The 16,023-nt window shown below is 43.5% G+C and overlaps 2 protein-coding genes across 6 annotated transcripts in view; one reads left to right on the top strand and one right to left on the bottom strand.

Annotated features, from left to right (window-relative positions):
* Window positions 1–16,023, bottom strand: part of LOC148401755 (uncharacterized) — a 180,809-nt gene that overhangs the window by 22,401 nt on the left and 142,385 nt on the right. The window contains exons 4-9 of one of the 5 annotated variants that reach the window (XR_015853260.1): window positions 12,162–12,344; window positions 9,295–9,378; window positions 9,138–9,178; window positions 7,370–8,259; window positions 6,579–6,759; window positions 2,486–2,543 (exon numbers count right to left, since the gene is read on the bottom strand). Coding sequence is in view for 3 of the 5 variants with exons in the window: in XM_088357025.1 (XP_088213151.1) it covers window positions 9,326–9,378; window positions 12,162–12,344 (236 nt within the window). In the remaining 2 variants the exon portion in view is untranslated. The other 4 variants (XM_088357032.1, XR_015853261.1, XM_088357041.1 and 1 more) reach the window with 4 other exon arrangements.
* On the top strand, window positions 12,326–15,908 carry mafba (MAF bZIP transcription factor Ba). The gene is made up of 2 exons (XM_088356999.1): window positions 12,326–12,539; window positions 12,749–15,908. Exon 2 carries the CDS (start codon window positions 12,756–12,758, stop codon window positions 14,034–14,036), a length of 1,281 nt encoding a protein of 426 aa, XP_088213125.1. The 5' UTR covers window positions 12,326–12,539; window positions 12,749–12,755; the 3' UTR covers window positions 14,037–15,908.

The following is a 16,023-nucleotide window of genomic DNA, read 5'->3' as shown; positions in this document are numbered from 1 at the left end:
GGGTATCCGTCACAGAAACATGGCAATGAGACATGTCAGCGTAAATTGGTGTGATCAAACTGATGGAGACTAAAGTTATATGCAGTCTTTTCATGGACAAGCAAAGCCCCCAAAGACCACTGGAACTAAAGTATGCACTTGCAGCGTTACCATAGGAAAGACCCTAAAAGTGAATTTGCCATAAGGGCTGGTAATAATGGTTGCCTCTCTGACCTTAAAGTACTCCTGTGTCACCTCTGATCACTGGTGTCACACTCCTTTCACTTCCCATTAGGCTCCTCAAACTGGGGCCAGCGGTGAGAGCCATAAGTCCTTTGACAGCGACCTTGAACGTGTGTGTGTCTGTGTTTGCGTGTGTTTGTGTGTTTGAGTGCATGTGTGCAAGCATTCCCAGCCTGTACGTGTGGCTTATCTATTATTCTCTCCTCCACTTTTTTCTCGTCAAGGCCATCAATGATCAGTGGAGGTTAAAAGGTACAAATCACCCTTCCTCCTCCATCCTGCCCTCCAACCCACCTCACCATCCTACAACATCCCGCACCACCCCGTCCATACGCCCGCCCAGACACGGGCCGCCCTCCAGGGGCTCAAAGCTCATTCATGTGAGGGACTTTGTTTCCCGTTGAAGGTCCGTTGGGAATCAGAGGCAGCGAATGGCAATTACTCTTCGGCTTTAATTGCCATTATCATTTTAGCAGGCTGACAGAGACGGATCACTTGGCAGGACCCAGTTGGTACTGAAGCAAGGGGGTTGTCCAGGTAAAAGGTTTGGGGAGAAAGCTGGTGTTAGTCTCGTGTAAAAGAAAAGAGAACATACAGCATCTTTTACTCTGGATCCTATTGAGGCATTAATTTATTTTATATATTTATAAAATGTATATAATAACGACAATTCTACTCTTCCAACTTTGTGGGAACAGTTTGTGGAAAGCAACAAACAAATTCAGCAAAATGTATGACCATAAAGCATGCTTGTGTGTGTTTTGAATGAATAAATGAATGGATGAATGGATAGATTAATGAATGAATGGATGAATGAATGTTTTTAAATGGTTAAACGTTTGCGCAACGTTGACTTATTTATTCTATGCGCCTTATAATCCTTATATATGGACAAAGTTTTAAAATGGGCCATTCATTGAAGGTGCGCCTTATAATCCGGTGCACCTTATAGTGTGGAAAATACGGTAAACACAATAAAACTAACACTTGTTACCTGTTAGAACCAACGCTGTACATGAACTTTGTAGACTTCGAGAGGGCTTTTGACTCTGATACTAGAATTGAGATTGTGAGCATCAATGACCTCTCACTTAGCAAATATGACCTAACAAATGACCAGTTCAATTACAAAATCTGGCAAGCGCAATTTCAACAAAAATAAATAAATAGTGCCACGCCCACTCGGAGACTGCCTCTCAGCATCACCTAATTTTATGCCTGTGTGTGCAAGGGGAAAGGCCAGAGCAAATGGGAGGAGGCATATTAGTGTAACCTACTGTGAAGCCTAACAAGCAGCACAACTGCGCCACCATAATTCAGGTCCTGTAAAACTGTCAGTGGAATTAAGAGGTCCCCATTATAGGTGCCCGTGTGAATGCCTCGATGCAAAATATCAGTGTCTTCCCTAGGGCCAGCAGCGCCAGATAATTTTAGCTACTTAGTGAATCATCTTCAAGGCTCAGTTGAGGTTACGTGCAGATTTTATATAAATTCTTTAACTAGGTTGATCGCATTTGGTGTTTTTGGAGGTCAGGCTTCAGTGTCTTCACATCACCACAGCCTGACGAAGTGATGGGTGGGGGGGTTGTGGGGTGATGGATGAAAAACATTACCAAGCTGTCCAACCTGAATTATTGGTTTGTCTGTTGATAATCCTTATTTGTCTCCCACTGACATTAAGACAAAATCCGTCAGTGGGGACAAACAAGCGAAGGACTGTTGATGGAAAATCGAGGGGAGAGGGTGGGGGAAGGGGCAGTTTAAGGCCTCTGCCTCATTTAGAGAAAAAAAGATACTTGAAGGGAAACCTCTGTTTTACTTCCCAGGTGTGAAAAATGAAAACTATAAGGAAGACAATAATAAAAATAGCAGTATGAGTGGACAGGCCTGAGCAATCCATTACTCAAATCTGCTTTGGGCGGCATGGTAAAAATGTGCTGCTCACTGCAAAAGCATGCATCACCGCCAGCCCAAAACAAATGGGCTGTCTCTCGCGTCTTTACCTCCAATTGTTCAAGCATTGGCGGGGAGAACTGCGGCCTGTCCGAACAACTCAGGCCTGTCCTTCTGAGGGACGACATGAGCATGAGAGAGACACCAGATGCATGCCATGACAACCCTGAAGGGGCCAGCTAAGTTTGAAGCGGAGGAATAATTGCAAGCAATCTAACTGTATTGTATACAAATATTTTGTGTAAACAACACAAGTTAAAACTGCAGAGCTACGAGATGTCAAATTACAGCACTCTCTTTAATGACTCACCATTTCAATCTGATTCAAGTCCAGACTTTGACGATAGGCCACTTCCTTTTGTCCAGATCTGGAAAGAGGAAAGTCTGGATGTGAATTATTTCATAAATAAAATCAACTTTGAAAAACAACAATATGAGAAGAGAGCAAATTGTCATGGAGCGGATGGAGCAGAGCGACCAAATGCAGCTTGGATCAGGGTTTATTCAGCAAAACAAACTAACAGACTCGGCAAACTGACATGACTTAACAAAACAGCAAGAGGACTAACCGACAGGGACGTGAAACAAAAGACGTGAAGACATTACGACAACAATGATCCGAAAGGGAGTGACACGCCGACAGGACTTAAATACACGACAGGTAACAAGAGGCAGATGAGAATGATCACACTAATCATGGGCACACAGGAGGGGAGGGGTGAGCGCACAGACAGAAACCATGACAACAGACACATAGTAAAACGGCTGGGGACGAGACGTGACACAAATATTTTTCCATGCCACTATAAATGAAGTTGAGTCAAGTAAAGTCCTTATGATTAAAGCTGTATTTGTTCAGCAAGACATAAGGAGGAGTATGTCAACAGAGGAGAGAAGACAGACGGAGCGAGGGAGTGTCACTGCCCTCCCTTGTCTTATTGACTTTTAGCTTGAGAGTCCCTGGGAGGCCATGATTGAAACATTCAGCGTTGGATATTAATTTAATGCCGCATGTTTTCCACACTCATCTCGCTTTCCGTGACAGTTTTTTTTTTTTGCTCAGAAAGCGCCATTAGGGCGTCATTGGCCCCATGCGTCGCTTGAGGCTGCGGCCGGCACAGCTTTACAGATCAATGCGGGCCGTATCCTGGTGCGACACAGCTGGGCTCAATGACACATTTCCACTTTCAAACAGCACTCCTGATTAAGACACCGCTGCGCTTTGGCGCTGTTCGTCCCCAGCACGGTCGTTAGCTGGGATGGGCCCGCTAATGACGAGTAGTTTACAATATGGCATGGCGACATAATCGGCCTCCTGTCATCATGTTGTGACAGTGGAAGTTGGCATTTTACAGCCTGTGGCTCTTTACACGGCATCCATCTGAAAGACGGAAATGAAGAAACTTATTTTCTGTAATGATGATCCTTAAGTGTGTATCAAATATCGCCTGATGAGAAGTACGTCAAAACCATTCGCCGAGAGCTAAATGAGTGACAGCCAACCTGGCAATAGTTTGCAGCAGTGTTGACAGATGCATGTGTGACATTATATCACATATATACAGTGAGGAAAATAAAATGAAATTGTCTAAAAGGGAACACAGATGTGAGGAAGTCAATAAGATGAGCGTGAGATTGAATGTGTGTAATAGAAACGAGTGGCAGTGATGCATGAATTTGTTAGTCTGTTGACAAAAGAGAGGAAATGTATGTATTTTATATGAAAACATTCAACTCGCACTGATATGGCCATCATCCATCATGCATTTGCAAACAGGCTGGATAATACTTCTGATAGTGTAACTCTGGTGTGTGCACACACACACTCTCCTTTGCCCCATTGAGGCTAAGAATAGAGACCCTCACAAAAAATGAAAGCTAAATTTTGATGTCAAAAATAATGTTGCTGGTTATTTATGAAGCCATTTATTGAACAAGTTGTCCTATTCATCTAAGGAAAGAGCTGAAAGTCAGGGAGCATTTTTAAGAGAAAAAGGTGATTTATTTACTGCCAGATTCTTTTCCGAAAAATGTGTCTGCACATGTGTAAACATTTCTGAGTAAAATCTGCTTGCATCATTCTGAGAATATGGTTTGAATCAAACATTAGACTTAACTATCCTCTTCTAATATTCACTGCTTCCCATTTTCAGTCTCCAATTGGTGACATCATTTTGGTTCTAAACGTACCTGCCAAGGTGGTGTTGTATGTCAACATCACATTTCATCCAAACAAAAATTGTGCTATGAAAACCTCATTTAATCCCCTTGAAGTTTTCATTTAATTAAATGTGTAAATAAATACTGAATTACGTGTGTGTGTGCGTGCGTGCGTGCTCGAGTCTGGGTGTGTGTGTGTGTGTGTGTGTGCGTGTGTGTGTGTGTGTGTGTGTGTGTGTGCGTGCGTGTGCGTGTGTGTGCGTGTGTGTGTGTGTGTGTGTGTGTGTGTGTGTGTGTGTGTGTGTGTGTGTGTGTGTGTGTGTGTGTGTGTGTGTGTGTGTGTGTGTGTGTGTGTGTGTGTGTGTGTGTGTGTGCGTGTTGGGGATCTATTGGGGGCATCTTTGCTGTGTCTCGTCGTCCAGATGGATGACTTGTATGGGGAGTGTATTTATTTTGCAGGAAGGCGACATGAGGAGATTTGTTATTCCCAGGCATTGCCGAGTTTTTCACATTGCTCCACATCCCTGGAACCATATTTCATCCGTGCACCCCCATTCCCCAAACAGATTTATTTACAGAAACCACCCTCCAACGCACGCACACACCCCTGCGTGCACATACACACGTGCACACACGCATATTACAGTTACAGACCCATGCCTACAAAAAAAGCAGCGTTAAAGCTATGAAAGCACAAAACACATCTTATCTGGACTCAAACACAGAATCACACATGACACACTAGATAGTTGTTGACACATATCTAGATTTATTGCTCTATTTTCGGCAAAGTTGTGTGATGATGTATAACAGTATTGCCTTTTTACTATGGGGTGGTAGCTCATCTGACGGACACAAAAGCTCCTGTTTCTGTTTCTTAGCACAATTAATAAAAAGGTAATGAGGACCTAGCCGATTAAAATGACCATCTCTGTCAACAATTTTACCCTTTTGAGAATTTTACATACACTGCCACCTTTACATAGTGGCAAGTGTGTGCTGACAATTTAAAATGAGTGTGAATGCGATTGCTTAATTCTGACCACAGACACTCCCCATTTATAAATGAGTGTGTGCACTTGCTTTGTTTCTATGGAATTTCCCTCAGATTTTTTTCCATTGAGTTGTACAGGATGTAAGTTAACTAATAGTGGAAAACTTTTAGCTTGGACTCATTTATGCATAACACAAAACCATGCCATTTGAACTGGGGTGTGTAGACTTTTTATCTCCACTATAACTTTCCTTCACCCTTTATGTCAATACTTGTGTTTTATTGACTAAGTTACACAAGTTAAATTTACAAATGACAGACTACTCTTCTTTCTTGATAGTATGAATAATTTACAAATGTCAGGCAACTACTTAATAATATGAATAATTTTGGTGTACATTTCTATTTACCCTGATTCTGAATACAGTAGACAAACACATTCTATTTGCAATGTCTCCAACCTGGAGATGAGAGCAAGCCAGAGCAAGGCAAAAATAGAGGCGAGAGGATATGTACAAATGAAATACTAGGACAAGTTTAAAGAGAATAGGTCAAGAGCAAGGGCGCAAACAAAAAGGCCTCGCCATGGAGGAACCCTGTGTTTGAATTACATGTCTACGTGCGTGTGCGTGTGAGTGTATGTATACACTTTCAGTATGTATGAGAGAGCATGAGTGAGGTGGAGGGTACTCTGAATAGCTCAGCCTGTGGTCTCTCCTGGTCTGTGTGAGTAATGATGTGGACTGCCAGTATGCCGGCGTCTTCCAATCTATAACCGTTTACATGAAAGCTCAGATACCAAAAAAAAAAAACACGGGTGAGAAGTTGCAAGAAAAGGTGGGCTGAGTTCATCCATTCAACTTCAAATAAACATAATGACGGGATCCTGTTTTTGTGAGAGAGAGAAAGAGAGAGAGAGAGAAAGAGAGAGAGAGAGAGAGAGAGAGAGAGAGAGAGAGAGAGAGAGAGAGAGAGAGAGAGAGAGAGAGAGAGAGAGAGAGAGAGAGAGAGAGAGAGAGAGAGAGAGAGAGAGAGAGAGAGAGAGAGAGAGATTTTCAAAACATGAAATTATAATCGACCTCTTCCCAGTACTTAATTTTACAATAAACAATATGTTGGCCAGTACGTATATCATAATCAATAGTTGGTTGGGTTAAAAACAACACGCGTATCAGTCGTCGTTAATTTTTTTTCAGACGCCGGTCTGAGGCTGAGTTTCAGGAAACAATCAGGCGGCAAATAAAACTACCTTTGCATTACATGATGTAAGTGAACATGAGAGCTGCTCCTGCGGCTTTAGAGTAGGCTGGGTGTGGTCCAGTGGTCAGGGAAATGGCCGGATGACCCGAGCCTTGCTGAGTCATGTCCCAGGTGAGGGATAGAGCTGCCTCCGCTGGGCTCCGGGACGTGCACTTAACCTGCAGTAATTACTGGAAACAACACTGAGAACATGACCAACATGGAACTGGTGAGAGGCGGCTGAAAGATTTCAAATTACTCCGAGCCCCTTGAGACTTGCCGCAAGGACGACTGCCTGGATTGTAAAGCGGATTTGAAAGTTGGTTATCAACATGCTTTGGATTCATTAGGCATTAATAGCAATCGGAAGATAATGACGAGGGATGGGCGAGTAGATATTGGGCCGATACCAGCATTATTTCAATGCATCCGGTACTCATGAATACTGATAGAAGATTTAGATATTTGAGTTGTATCCTTGGCGGTATATGCCCATTAAGACGCAATGTCTTTTGGTGTATGTATTGTGGGTTTCTGAGATTTATGCTAATGCAGTTAGCATTGATCGGGCTGGGTTGAATGGAAAATATAAGGAGATGGAGTATGAGAAATGGGCTGAAGGGAGAAAAGGGAAGCATTACAAGTGGCCAAAAGAGAGGGCAAAATGAGAGAAACGGGCTACAACTCTTGCGAGTAAGAACCAAGTGGCTGCTAAAAATCATTAATCTTGTGGGGATCTGTGTCAGCGAACGGCGGCGACACAAAGAGCTCTCGGAGCAGCGAGGAGAGCGGCTCACTGACCCAGACCCAATTGGCTGAGAAAGGCCCACCAGGCTTTAATAGACTTTTGCTGATCCGACACTTGTTTGCTGGGAGCCACAAAGAGGCGATTGCAGTGGCTGACAGGGGCCTGCAGGCCTGGAGGCGCCCCTCCTGCTCCATGATAAATGACCTGGGGTGGGCAGGGCCAGGGCCGGAGGAGAGGGGTGAGAGAACGTTGAGGTGAGGAGGTGACCCACGAAGCGTTCGGGCAGGCTGGACAGATCATGAAGAAAGGAAAAAGAGCGTTCAAATATTCCAAAATCAAGCCAATTTAACCTTTGTAAGTGTCTATTGTATAAGTACGTATAATGCTTGCGGATCTTGGACCTTGCAGAGAAATTTTATGAGGGTCTGTTTTGGATTCAAGTAAAACTTTTAAACATTAAACGCACAACCAGAAAATGCTTGTTACAGCGCACGCTATAAAAACACATCGTAATTACTATATGATTTAAAAAGACCTAAAAATAAACATTTGTCAAACATTCTCTTGCAATTATGTTGTCCATTCTGGTGTATTTGCCTAGCCCACCAGGGGGTAGTACAAGACAGACAGACCGCTAAATTGTTCTTCGAGACAACGCCTCTCTGATCATCAGTGCAGCACTAATATTAGTTATTCTTCCCAAGGGATAAAGAACACATGCATATTGCAATAAGTTCTGCTGTCCAGCAACATCTGAGGTACGATGTCCGTTGCTTAAGTGATTGCAAACATGTCTGCATACTGTACCTGCTAATTGTGCCTTTTCCACATTAGTGGAGGCTCTGTGGATACTTCAAGCACACATGGATTACTTATATTTGTTTTATACTTAATTTGATGTTACCCTCCGCCTGAGAGTGCCGTGACTCGGTGCCGTGACACCCTGGAAAAAAAAAATCAACTTCAACTTCTGCAATTATCTTCGTAATGTATTTCAATCTCTGACTCCACTTGAAAGGGTCTTGTTCAAACACACAGGTCATAAAATAACTTACTAACGCACACACAAACTGGTCTGTAGTCAGCTGGTGCATACAAAAGAGTAGTATTCATATTTTGTATTCACAGCTTTATCATATAGTGTACTGAACCATTTAAAAAGCTTTGTGTTGATATTATAATAACCCAGTGGGGAGGACACAATTCTTTTCTACAATGTTTCATGTTAATGGGCGACATGTTCAGAACAGATTATTCAAATCATGATTGGAATTTACTTTACTTAGTCACCCTGAGTGTTTCTGTAGCTCTCAGCATTGATGCAACTTCTGAAGAATGTGACTTTTAATCATATTTGCTTAAATTGCTTGTGTTGGCACAACCCCAAATTTGTGATAAGATCCCAAAGATATGCAAATTATTCTACACGATAAACTACTGGAAAGATGCCAGACTGCTTTGCAAAGTATTGCCATTTACATTAGTGGAAGCACCACAGCAAAAAGGCAGATTCATTGTTGCCTTTTTACTTGGTGGTATATCAAGCCAAAAGGTGTGTGACATTTATTTTGTGTTATATTTATAGAATGCCAATCTGAGCTCACAAAAGGCCCCACAATTATGCCATGGCCTGTTCATCACATTTTTATATCCCCCTCCTATCTTTCTGTTGTAAACTGAACACAGCTATGATAAGTTGATGTTGTGAAGTTGGACCCACATGCCTGCACGCCACCAGTGATGTGCGTCATTAAAATACTCGCAATACACAAACATGCCACCAGGGGCGCACTGGCATAAGAAATAAACTAAAAAGTGCACCTGCGAATACTGACGGACAATCGCTGAGTTGGTGGCATCAACTTGAGGAAGCAAACGTGGGTTAAAAAGGGAAAGAAAAAAAAGACAAATTATCTTCACTGTTTAATCGAAACTTCTTCTATATTAATGAGTTTGACAGGATTTGCACTTATCTCACCTCTTGTTTCTGTAAGAGTGGTTGATGTGTGTCAATTGGGTCTGATGCGGCTTGAGTTGGCTTCCTTCACCGACTGGACTCGCCCTGTTTACAGACAGCGACTTAATAATGCATGTTTTCACAGAGATAGTCGATCCGTCTGGAGTAAACAAGAATGCCTGAGTAAGTACACGCTGTTAATGGCCAATTAAAAGGGTGATGCAAAAGGATCGCCGCGTGCGTATCAGTAAACTTTTAAAGGTTCAGCATGCGTGATGAACTTGAGTGGTCCATCTTTGCAAATAATCGGAGATGCAATTAACATCCATGAATTACATTGGACATGCAATGCGTCGCTCATAATTTCAATAATGTTAATAATTAATAATTACAGGCTAGTGATGTTTTTTTTTTTAAGTAGTAGACTAATAAAAATAAATTCCAAAGTTTTACCCGTATAATGTCTACTTCTCAATTACTTCCACGCGTAAAAAAAAAAAAAGCATGCTCCGCAAGCAGCGGCTCTTCAGCGCTCATCTGCCCGCCCCTCGGCCTTGAAATTTGGCTTTCCTCCGGGTGTCGGCTCGTGGAGAACGACCGTGAAGCGATCACATTAACACATTGTGTGCAAAAATAGAAGTGGAGAAAATAGCAGGTCGTTATTCCTTGCAAGGATAACATCCAGAAGGATCCAAAAAGTTTGGCAACGCAGGTGAGCACATAGTGCCAACCCGGTCAGAGGTCCATCGTGGATGCCCGGGCCTCGCGTTACAGGTGTGACACTGCACAAGCGCGATGTGAGCCGCTCAGTCGCGAGATGTCGAATGTTGTGAGCTGCATGCGCCTCCGCAGCCTCAACTGCTCAACGCATCATTTTAAGGCGGATTTTATTTCGTGTTATTCATTCCTAAAATCCGTAGGACGGGAGTCTCATTAGGAGGCGAATAAGCAAGCATCGACACTTTTTCCCCGCTGCCCATAAGCACACACATCACTTAATAGATCATTAACCACCGATATGATGCTGACACTAACGCTTTTTTTCTCCCCCTTTTACATCTGGTCCCTCCATTACGGCCCCTGTTATTAGCGGAGCGGGAACAGCCGCCGTCAGCCGCGCCTGCCCGCCGGACCGCGGTGCCGCGAGGGAGGGAGCAGGACCACCTAACGGAGCCGCTGCCAGCGCCTTGGCCTGCCCGGGGAGGACGTTTGAGGGCTACTTAGTTCGTTTTGGTGATCTTCGGTCATTTTGTGAATTACGACGCTCGCCTGCAGGTGCCTGAAATAAATTCAATTACCTTGAATTGTTCTTTGCATCAGTGTGTATTTGTTATAAGCGTAAAAAGACTAAATTTATTGGGTTTATTTGTTCATAATTTTAATGGTGATTATTTACATCCCAATAATTACAAGAAATCATTACTTTGAAAATATTATCTTTTTAGTTTTTATATATATTACATGCATTTTACAAATGTTTTATTCGTATCATAATTAGTCAATACATTTTCATGAATTATTCTCATAGTATCCGACGTCATATTGAATGAAAAACATGGTTTAATTAGTCTGCCTAGCACACAATTTAAACTGTGGCAAAAAAATAACAATCCAATCTTTGATTTGACTTAGAGCAAATCAAATGAAAATCCTACTTTTGTTAAGAAAATAGTAAAATATTAAAATGTGCAATACTCGAATTGTTTTACAGCCTACATTTAATATACAAAGAAGCTCAACTTTCTATTGTTAATGTCAGCTGCACGAATGCCTGAAGTATATGCTATGGTCTCAAATGCTATACGTGTGGTAATGTCAATGGATATAAAGATAAAATTAACAAATATAATGGACTTATTTACGTGTGTGTTATTTTACAGGAACGGCTTGAGTGCACGCCTAATAAATGATGCCATAATTGGCGTAACACTATGGCACAACATAGGTGTCACGCATCTGACGTGACACCTATGAACTAATAGAATTTCAATAAGAGATAAACGACTGAGAGAACGAAATAAAGTGCACGATTAGTATGTCCACACCGTTTGCAAAACAGGTGCTCAAGTTGCCCACGCAGGGGCAGCCTTGAGCCTGACTTGGACTCACAGCTTGGCCGAGCCAAAAAGAGGGCTGGCGTGGGGGTCACGTGGAAGACACAACATGGTCGGGACAAAACCACCCACACAAATTAAACTTGAATACGCGTCACATGAATCATTGCTGATTAACTTGTAAATTAACTGCAGACAACGTGGTGGATGTTTAGATGGATAGATGGATGGATGGATGGATGGATGGATGGATGGATGGATGGATGGATGGATGGATGGATGGATGGATGGATGGATGGATGGATGGATGGATGGATGGATGGATGGATGGATGGATGGATGATAGATGGATGGATGATAGATGGATGGATGATAGATAGATAGATAGATAGATAGATAGATAGATAGATAGATAGATAGATAGATAGATAGATAGATAGATAGATAGATAGATAGATAGATAGATAGATAGATAGATAGATAGATAGATAGATAGATAGATAGATAGATAGATAGATAGATAGATAGATAGATAGATAGATAGATAGATAGATAGATAGATAGATAGATAGATAGATAGATAGATAGATAGATAGATAGATAGATAGATAGATAGATATGAACTTGCCGGATAAAAGTAATACATTTGCAAAGGAGTTCCCTAAATCTAAATGCAGGTGACATGCAGGTGCAAATTTGAGCTGTCTGTCATTGTCACATTGAATGTTCTTAAAGACGTGTTATCGTAGGCTACACTAATTGGACATCATTACGGATTGTTAAAGGTGATGAGAAAATGGGGGAAACGAAGGAGCGCTGGTGGCGTGGTCCCACCTTGTGGCTTCTCCGTCAGCTCACTGTTTCTTGCGCACCTCCGCCTCCTCTTTCCCTTTATTTCAAGTGAGGGTTCGCCTCCCATTGGAGGGTGGCGTGCCACGGATCCCGCCTCTGGTTGTGCGTCACCGCGCGCTATAAGCATAAAGCGCTGGCTGGGCTGCGAGCGCAGTCTGCTGGATACTAGAATAGAGGAGAGAGAAAGAGCGAAAGAGGCGCGTGAATCTCTGCGGTGCAGAGCTGGAAAATCTGCTTCTAAGCGAAAATCAGACTCCCTATTTAATCTGCTCACTTGCTGTTTTCATTTTTCCTGGAGAAAAAGAGGACTTATCAAGAAGTTGCAACGAGGACTGGTGCCCATCTCTGCGAGCAAACTTGGTATTTCTTTCCTGTTCTTATTGATGTTTTGAAAGTTGTTGTGAATGCACATCTACTGAAAGGACTGTTTGTGCACTGAGGCCACTTGCTGTCGTTCTACCTCCTGCCTGGCTGTCAGTGACAGATCAGAAAACTACATGATGCAAACAGTGAACAAAGCTTAGTCTGAAAGTTTTTTTTTTTTCCCTCCTGCACTTTTTTTCCTCAAGGTGTTTCATGCTACAGCAAGTCAGTGCGCAGCGCTGGATGAACCAAAAGAACTATTGCATGAAACAAGAAAGGAGAGAAGAGACGCTGATTCACAAGTCCGTTTTGGCGACGCTCGCAAGCTCCTTTGCGTACCTGCAAAAGAGTCGCGACGGCAGCATGAGTGCAGAGCTGAGCATGGGCCCGGAGCTACCCAGCAGCCCTCTGGCTCTGGAATATGTCAACGATTTTGACCTGATGAAGTTTGACGTCAAGAAGGAGGGTTTGGCTGGGCTGGAACGCGGGGGAGTGCGTCAGTGCAACCGCCTCCAACCGCAAGGCTCTGTGTCGTCCACGCCAATCAGCACGCCCTGCAGCTCGGTGCCGTCGTCGCCCAGCTTCAGCCCCACGGAGCAAAAGAACCACCTGGAGGAGTTGTACTGGCTGCCCAGCGGGGGCTACCACCAGCAGATGGACCCGCAGACCCTCAGCCTGACCCCAGAGGACGCAGTGGAGGCCCTGATCGGAGCCACGACCCACGGTCACCCTCCGCCTCCGCACGTCCAGCAGCAGCTGCAGCAGCAGCAACAGCAGCAGCAAGGCGCTTTTGAAGGCTACAGGGGTCCACATCACCACCACAGCCACCACGGCCATGGGCATGGGCACGGCCAGCAACACCACCACCCGTACGCAGGGGGCATGGGCCACCACGCCGATGAGCTCTCCGCTCACCCGGGAGCGCACGGCCACCCGCACGGCCAGCATCACCATCACAGCAACAACATCCAGGATCCCGACAGCCCGTCCCCGGTGTCCCCAGAGGCCCACCCGACGCTCCACCACCACCGCCACCATCACCACCATCACCACCACCCGCACGGCCACTTGGGCCAGTCGGCGGCGCACCACGGCTCCGCGGGTGGGGGCGGCGGGCTGAGCGTGGAGGAGCGCTTCTCGGACGACCAGCTGGTGTCCATGTCCGTGCGGGAGCTCAACAGACACCTGCGTGGCTTCACCAAGGACGAAGTCATCCGTCTCAAGCAGAAGCGCAGGACCCTGAAGAATCGCGGCTACGCGCAGTCGTGCAGGTTCAAGCGGGTGCAGCAGAAGCACGTGCTGGAGAACGAGAAGACGCAGCTGATGAACCAAGTGGAGCAGCTCAAGGCGGAAATCAGCCGCTTGGCCAGGGAGAGGGACGCCTACAAACTCAAGTGCGAAAAACTCGCCGGGTCGGGCTCGGGACCCAGCGGCGGATTCCGCGAGGCGGGCTCGACAAGCGACAACCCCTCCTCGCCAGAGTTCTTCATGTGAGTTGTTTTTTTTTAGAGACAGCATCCACCTTGAACACAAATTGACTGATGGCAACCGACAAGAAACTGTTTAGGACTCTGGGCGACAATTATTTCCACGATAGAAGATCCACATGTAATCACGTGTCCATCCAAGCGTCCAATTAAGTGTCGTGGCGGCGTCTATTTGTACACTAGATGACTTGCGCGTTGAAAACACTTTTCAATTCCCTCCTCTGAGAAAAACGTCTCCTGATGAACTTTAGCCCGCCTTGGGGCTTTTACCACATAATCTTGCTACTAAATAGTGGAGCAGACTCGGCAAAGAGGCCTGGCGTCTAGAATCTTCTCCAAAATGGAAAAAGAAAAAAAAAAAATCAAACACATGCAAGACTCCTTTATGCAAATCTGTCGACTAACCCGTCACCCGGGAGGACATTTTATGCAACATCTCATTGATTTCTTGCCTGCTTGGTTATTATATTCCAATATATAGAGAAACAAACAAAAACATACATTAAATATTAATCCTGCATGCTGGACATGTATGGTAATAATTTCTATTTTGTATTTTCATCATCTCGTGTATATTAATAAGAGCATGTTGTTGATCTGCGCTTCTCCATATGGGTTTTGGGGACGGTTCGAGAAATGGAGCGGGGACAGAACAGCAGGACTGCCTGTGCAGTATCATATAGCGTCATATGCTCGCGGCTGGGGCGGCGGGGTGGGGTGGAGTCGGGGTTTATTTGGGCTTGTAAATATTACGCAACCGCAAAACTGCACAAGATCGAGGAGGCTGGTTTGAACTTCTTTCTTTCTTTGTGTTACGTTTCTCATTTATATATTTTGTTATCGTTTCTCATTTGCGGGACTGACTGAGAGAGGAGTGCACTTTTGTTCCATGTTTGTCTGTTGAATTGTAAAAAACAAAACAACAGCAAACTTTATGGCAAGTGCGCTTTTGGATGATTATCTTTTTTTGTTGTTGTTGTTGTCCATGTTGCAAGTTTTCATTTTGACATTTGCACATACCCCCTTCCAGGAAAACATTATGATGCTTCAGGAGTGAAGTACAAAAATAAATATTTACGGGTGATTGAGATGAGTTTTTATGGGGGCGGGGGAAGGGGCTGACTGAGATTACGCAATTATCTATTCACTCAATAACAAACACTCAGGGTGAAAATTTGAACAGGCTTGATTTAAAATTCCAGGTAATATTTTAACCCCTTTCCCCAAAGTAAAAACTGTTTTTAATTACAAAACGGAATTAAACAAAACAATCATTTTTGATTGACAGCCACCTGTAGCATCATCAGTGCACTAAAGATTTATATTTTACATATAAGCAATTTGTTGTGACGGAGTTTGGCATTTAGTGCAGTGTTTTCCTGATTTTTTTTCTGCAGGACAGTGAAAAAAGGGGAAACAGGTGGTGCAAATGCTCAAAATGAAAATATTTTATATGTGCTGATTTTGTTGTATTATTATTTGATGATTCTGGTTCTGCTGGCCAGATGCATAGTTACATAAAGTTTTTATTTTAATGATTTAAATTAACAGACTGTCAGATCATATCGAATAAGCATGGTGCTTGCATTTGAAAGTGTTGTTGAAAAGTCATGCATTTATCAATCTTTGGTTTTCTTGATTCAACTGTGTTGAAATCGAACTGAAACTGCAGCAGCGGGTTGTTGTTTTGTTTTCAGCATTTCCATGTACGTTGTCACGTTGAGGATCAGTTTTCAATCCTGTTTATATGAATAATAGTTAAACACTTAAATTTGAACTGTTCCATTCAGACTGGTTTCTGTTTTGTCTTATTTTGGGGGTTGTGTTTGGAAGAAATTGTTTCCTATTTTGCTTATTAAAGTCATTGAAATGGCAACAATTCAATCTCAGAATTTTTACTATTGCACGTCATTTGTTTTATTTTATCTCAATTGACATCGACATCAGTGAGGCATTTTAATATCAGGCATTCATATTTCAATAAACTGGGCGAA

The sequence above is a fragment of the Syngnathus floridae genome, chromosome 2 (genome assembly GCF_059516105.1).
Source record: "Syngnathus floridae isolate MCC-2025c chromosome 2, RoL_Sflo_1.0, whole genome shotgun sequence".
Taxonomy (NCBI): Eukaryota; Metazoa; Chordata; class Actinopteri; order Syngnathiformes; family Syngnathidae; genus Syngnathus; species Syngnathus floridae.
Note: the sequence above shows the minus strand (reverse complement) of the source record. Positions and strands in the feature narration are given on the sequence as shown.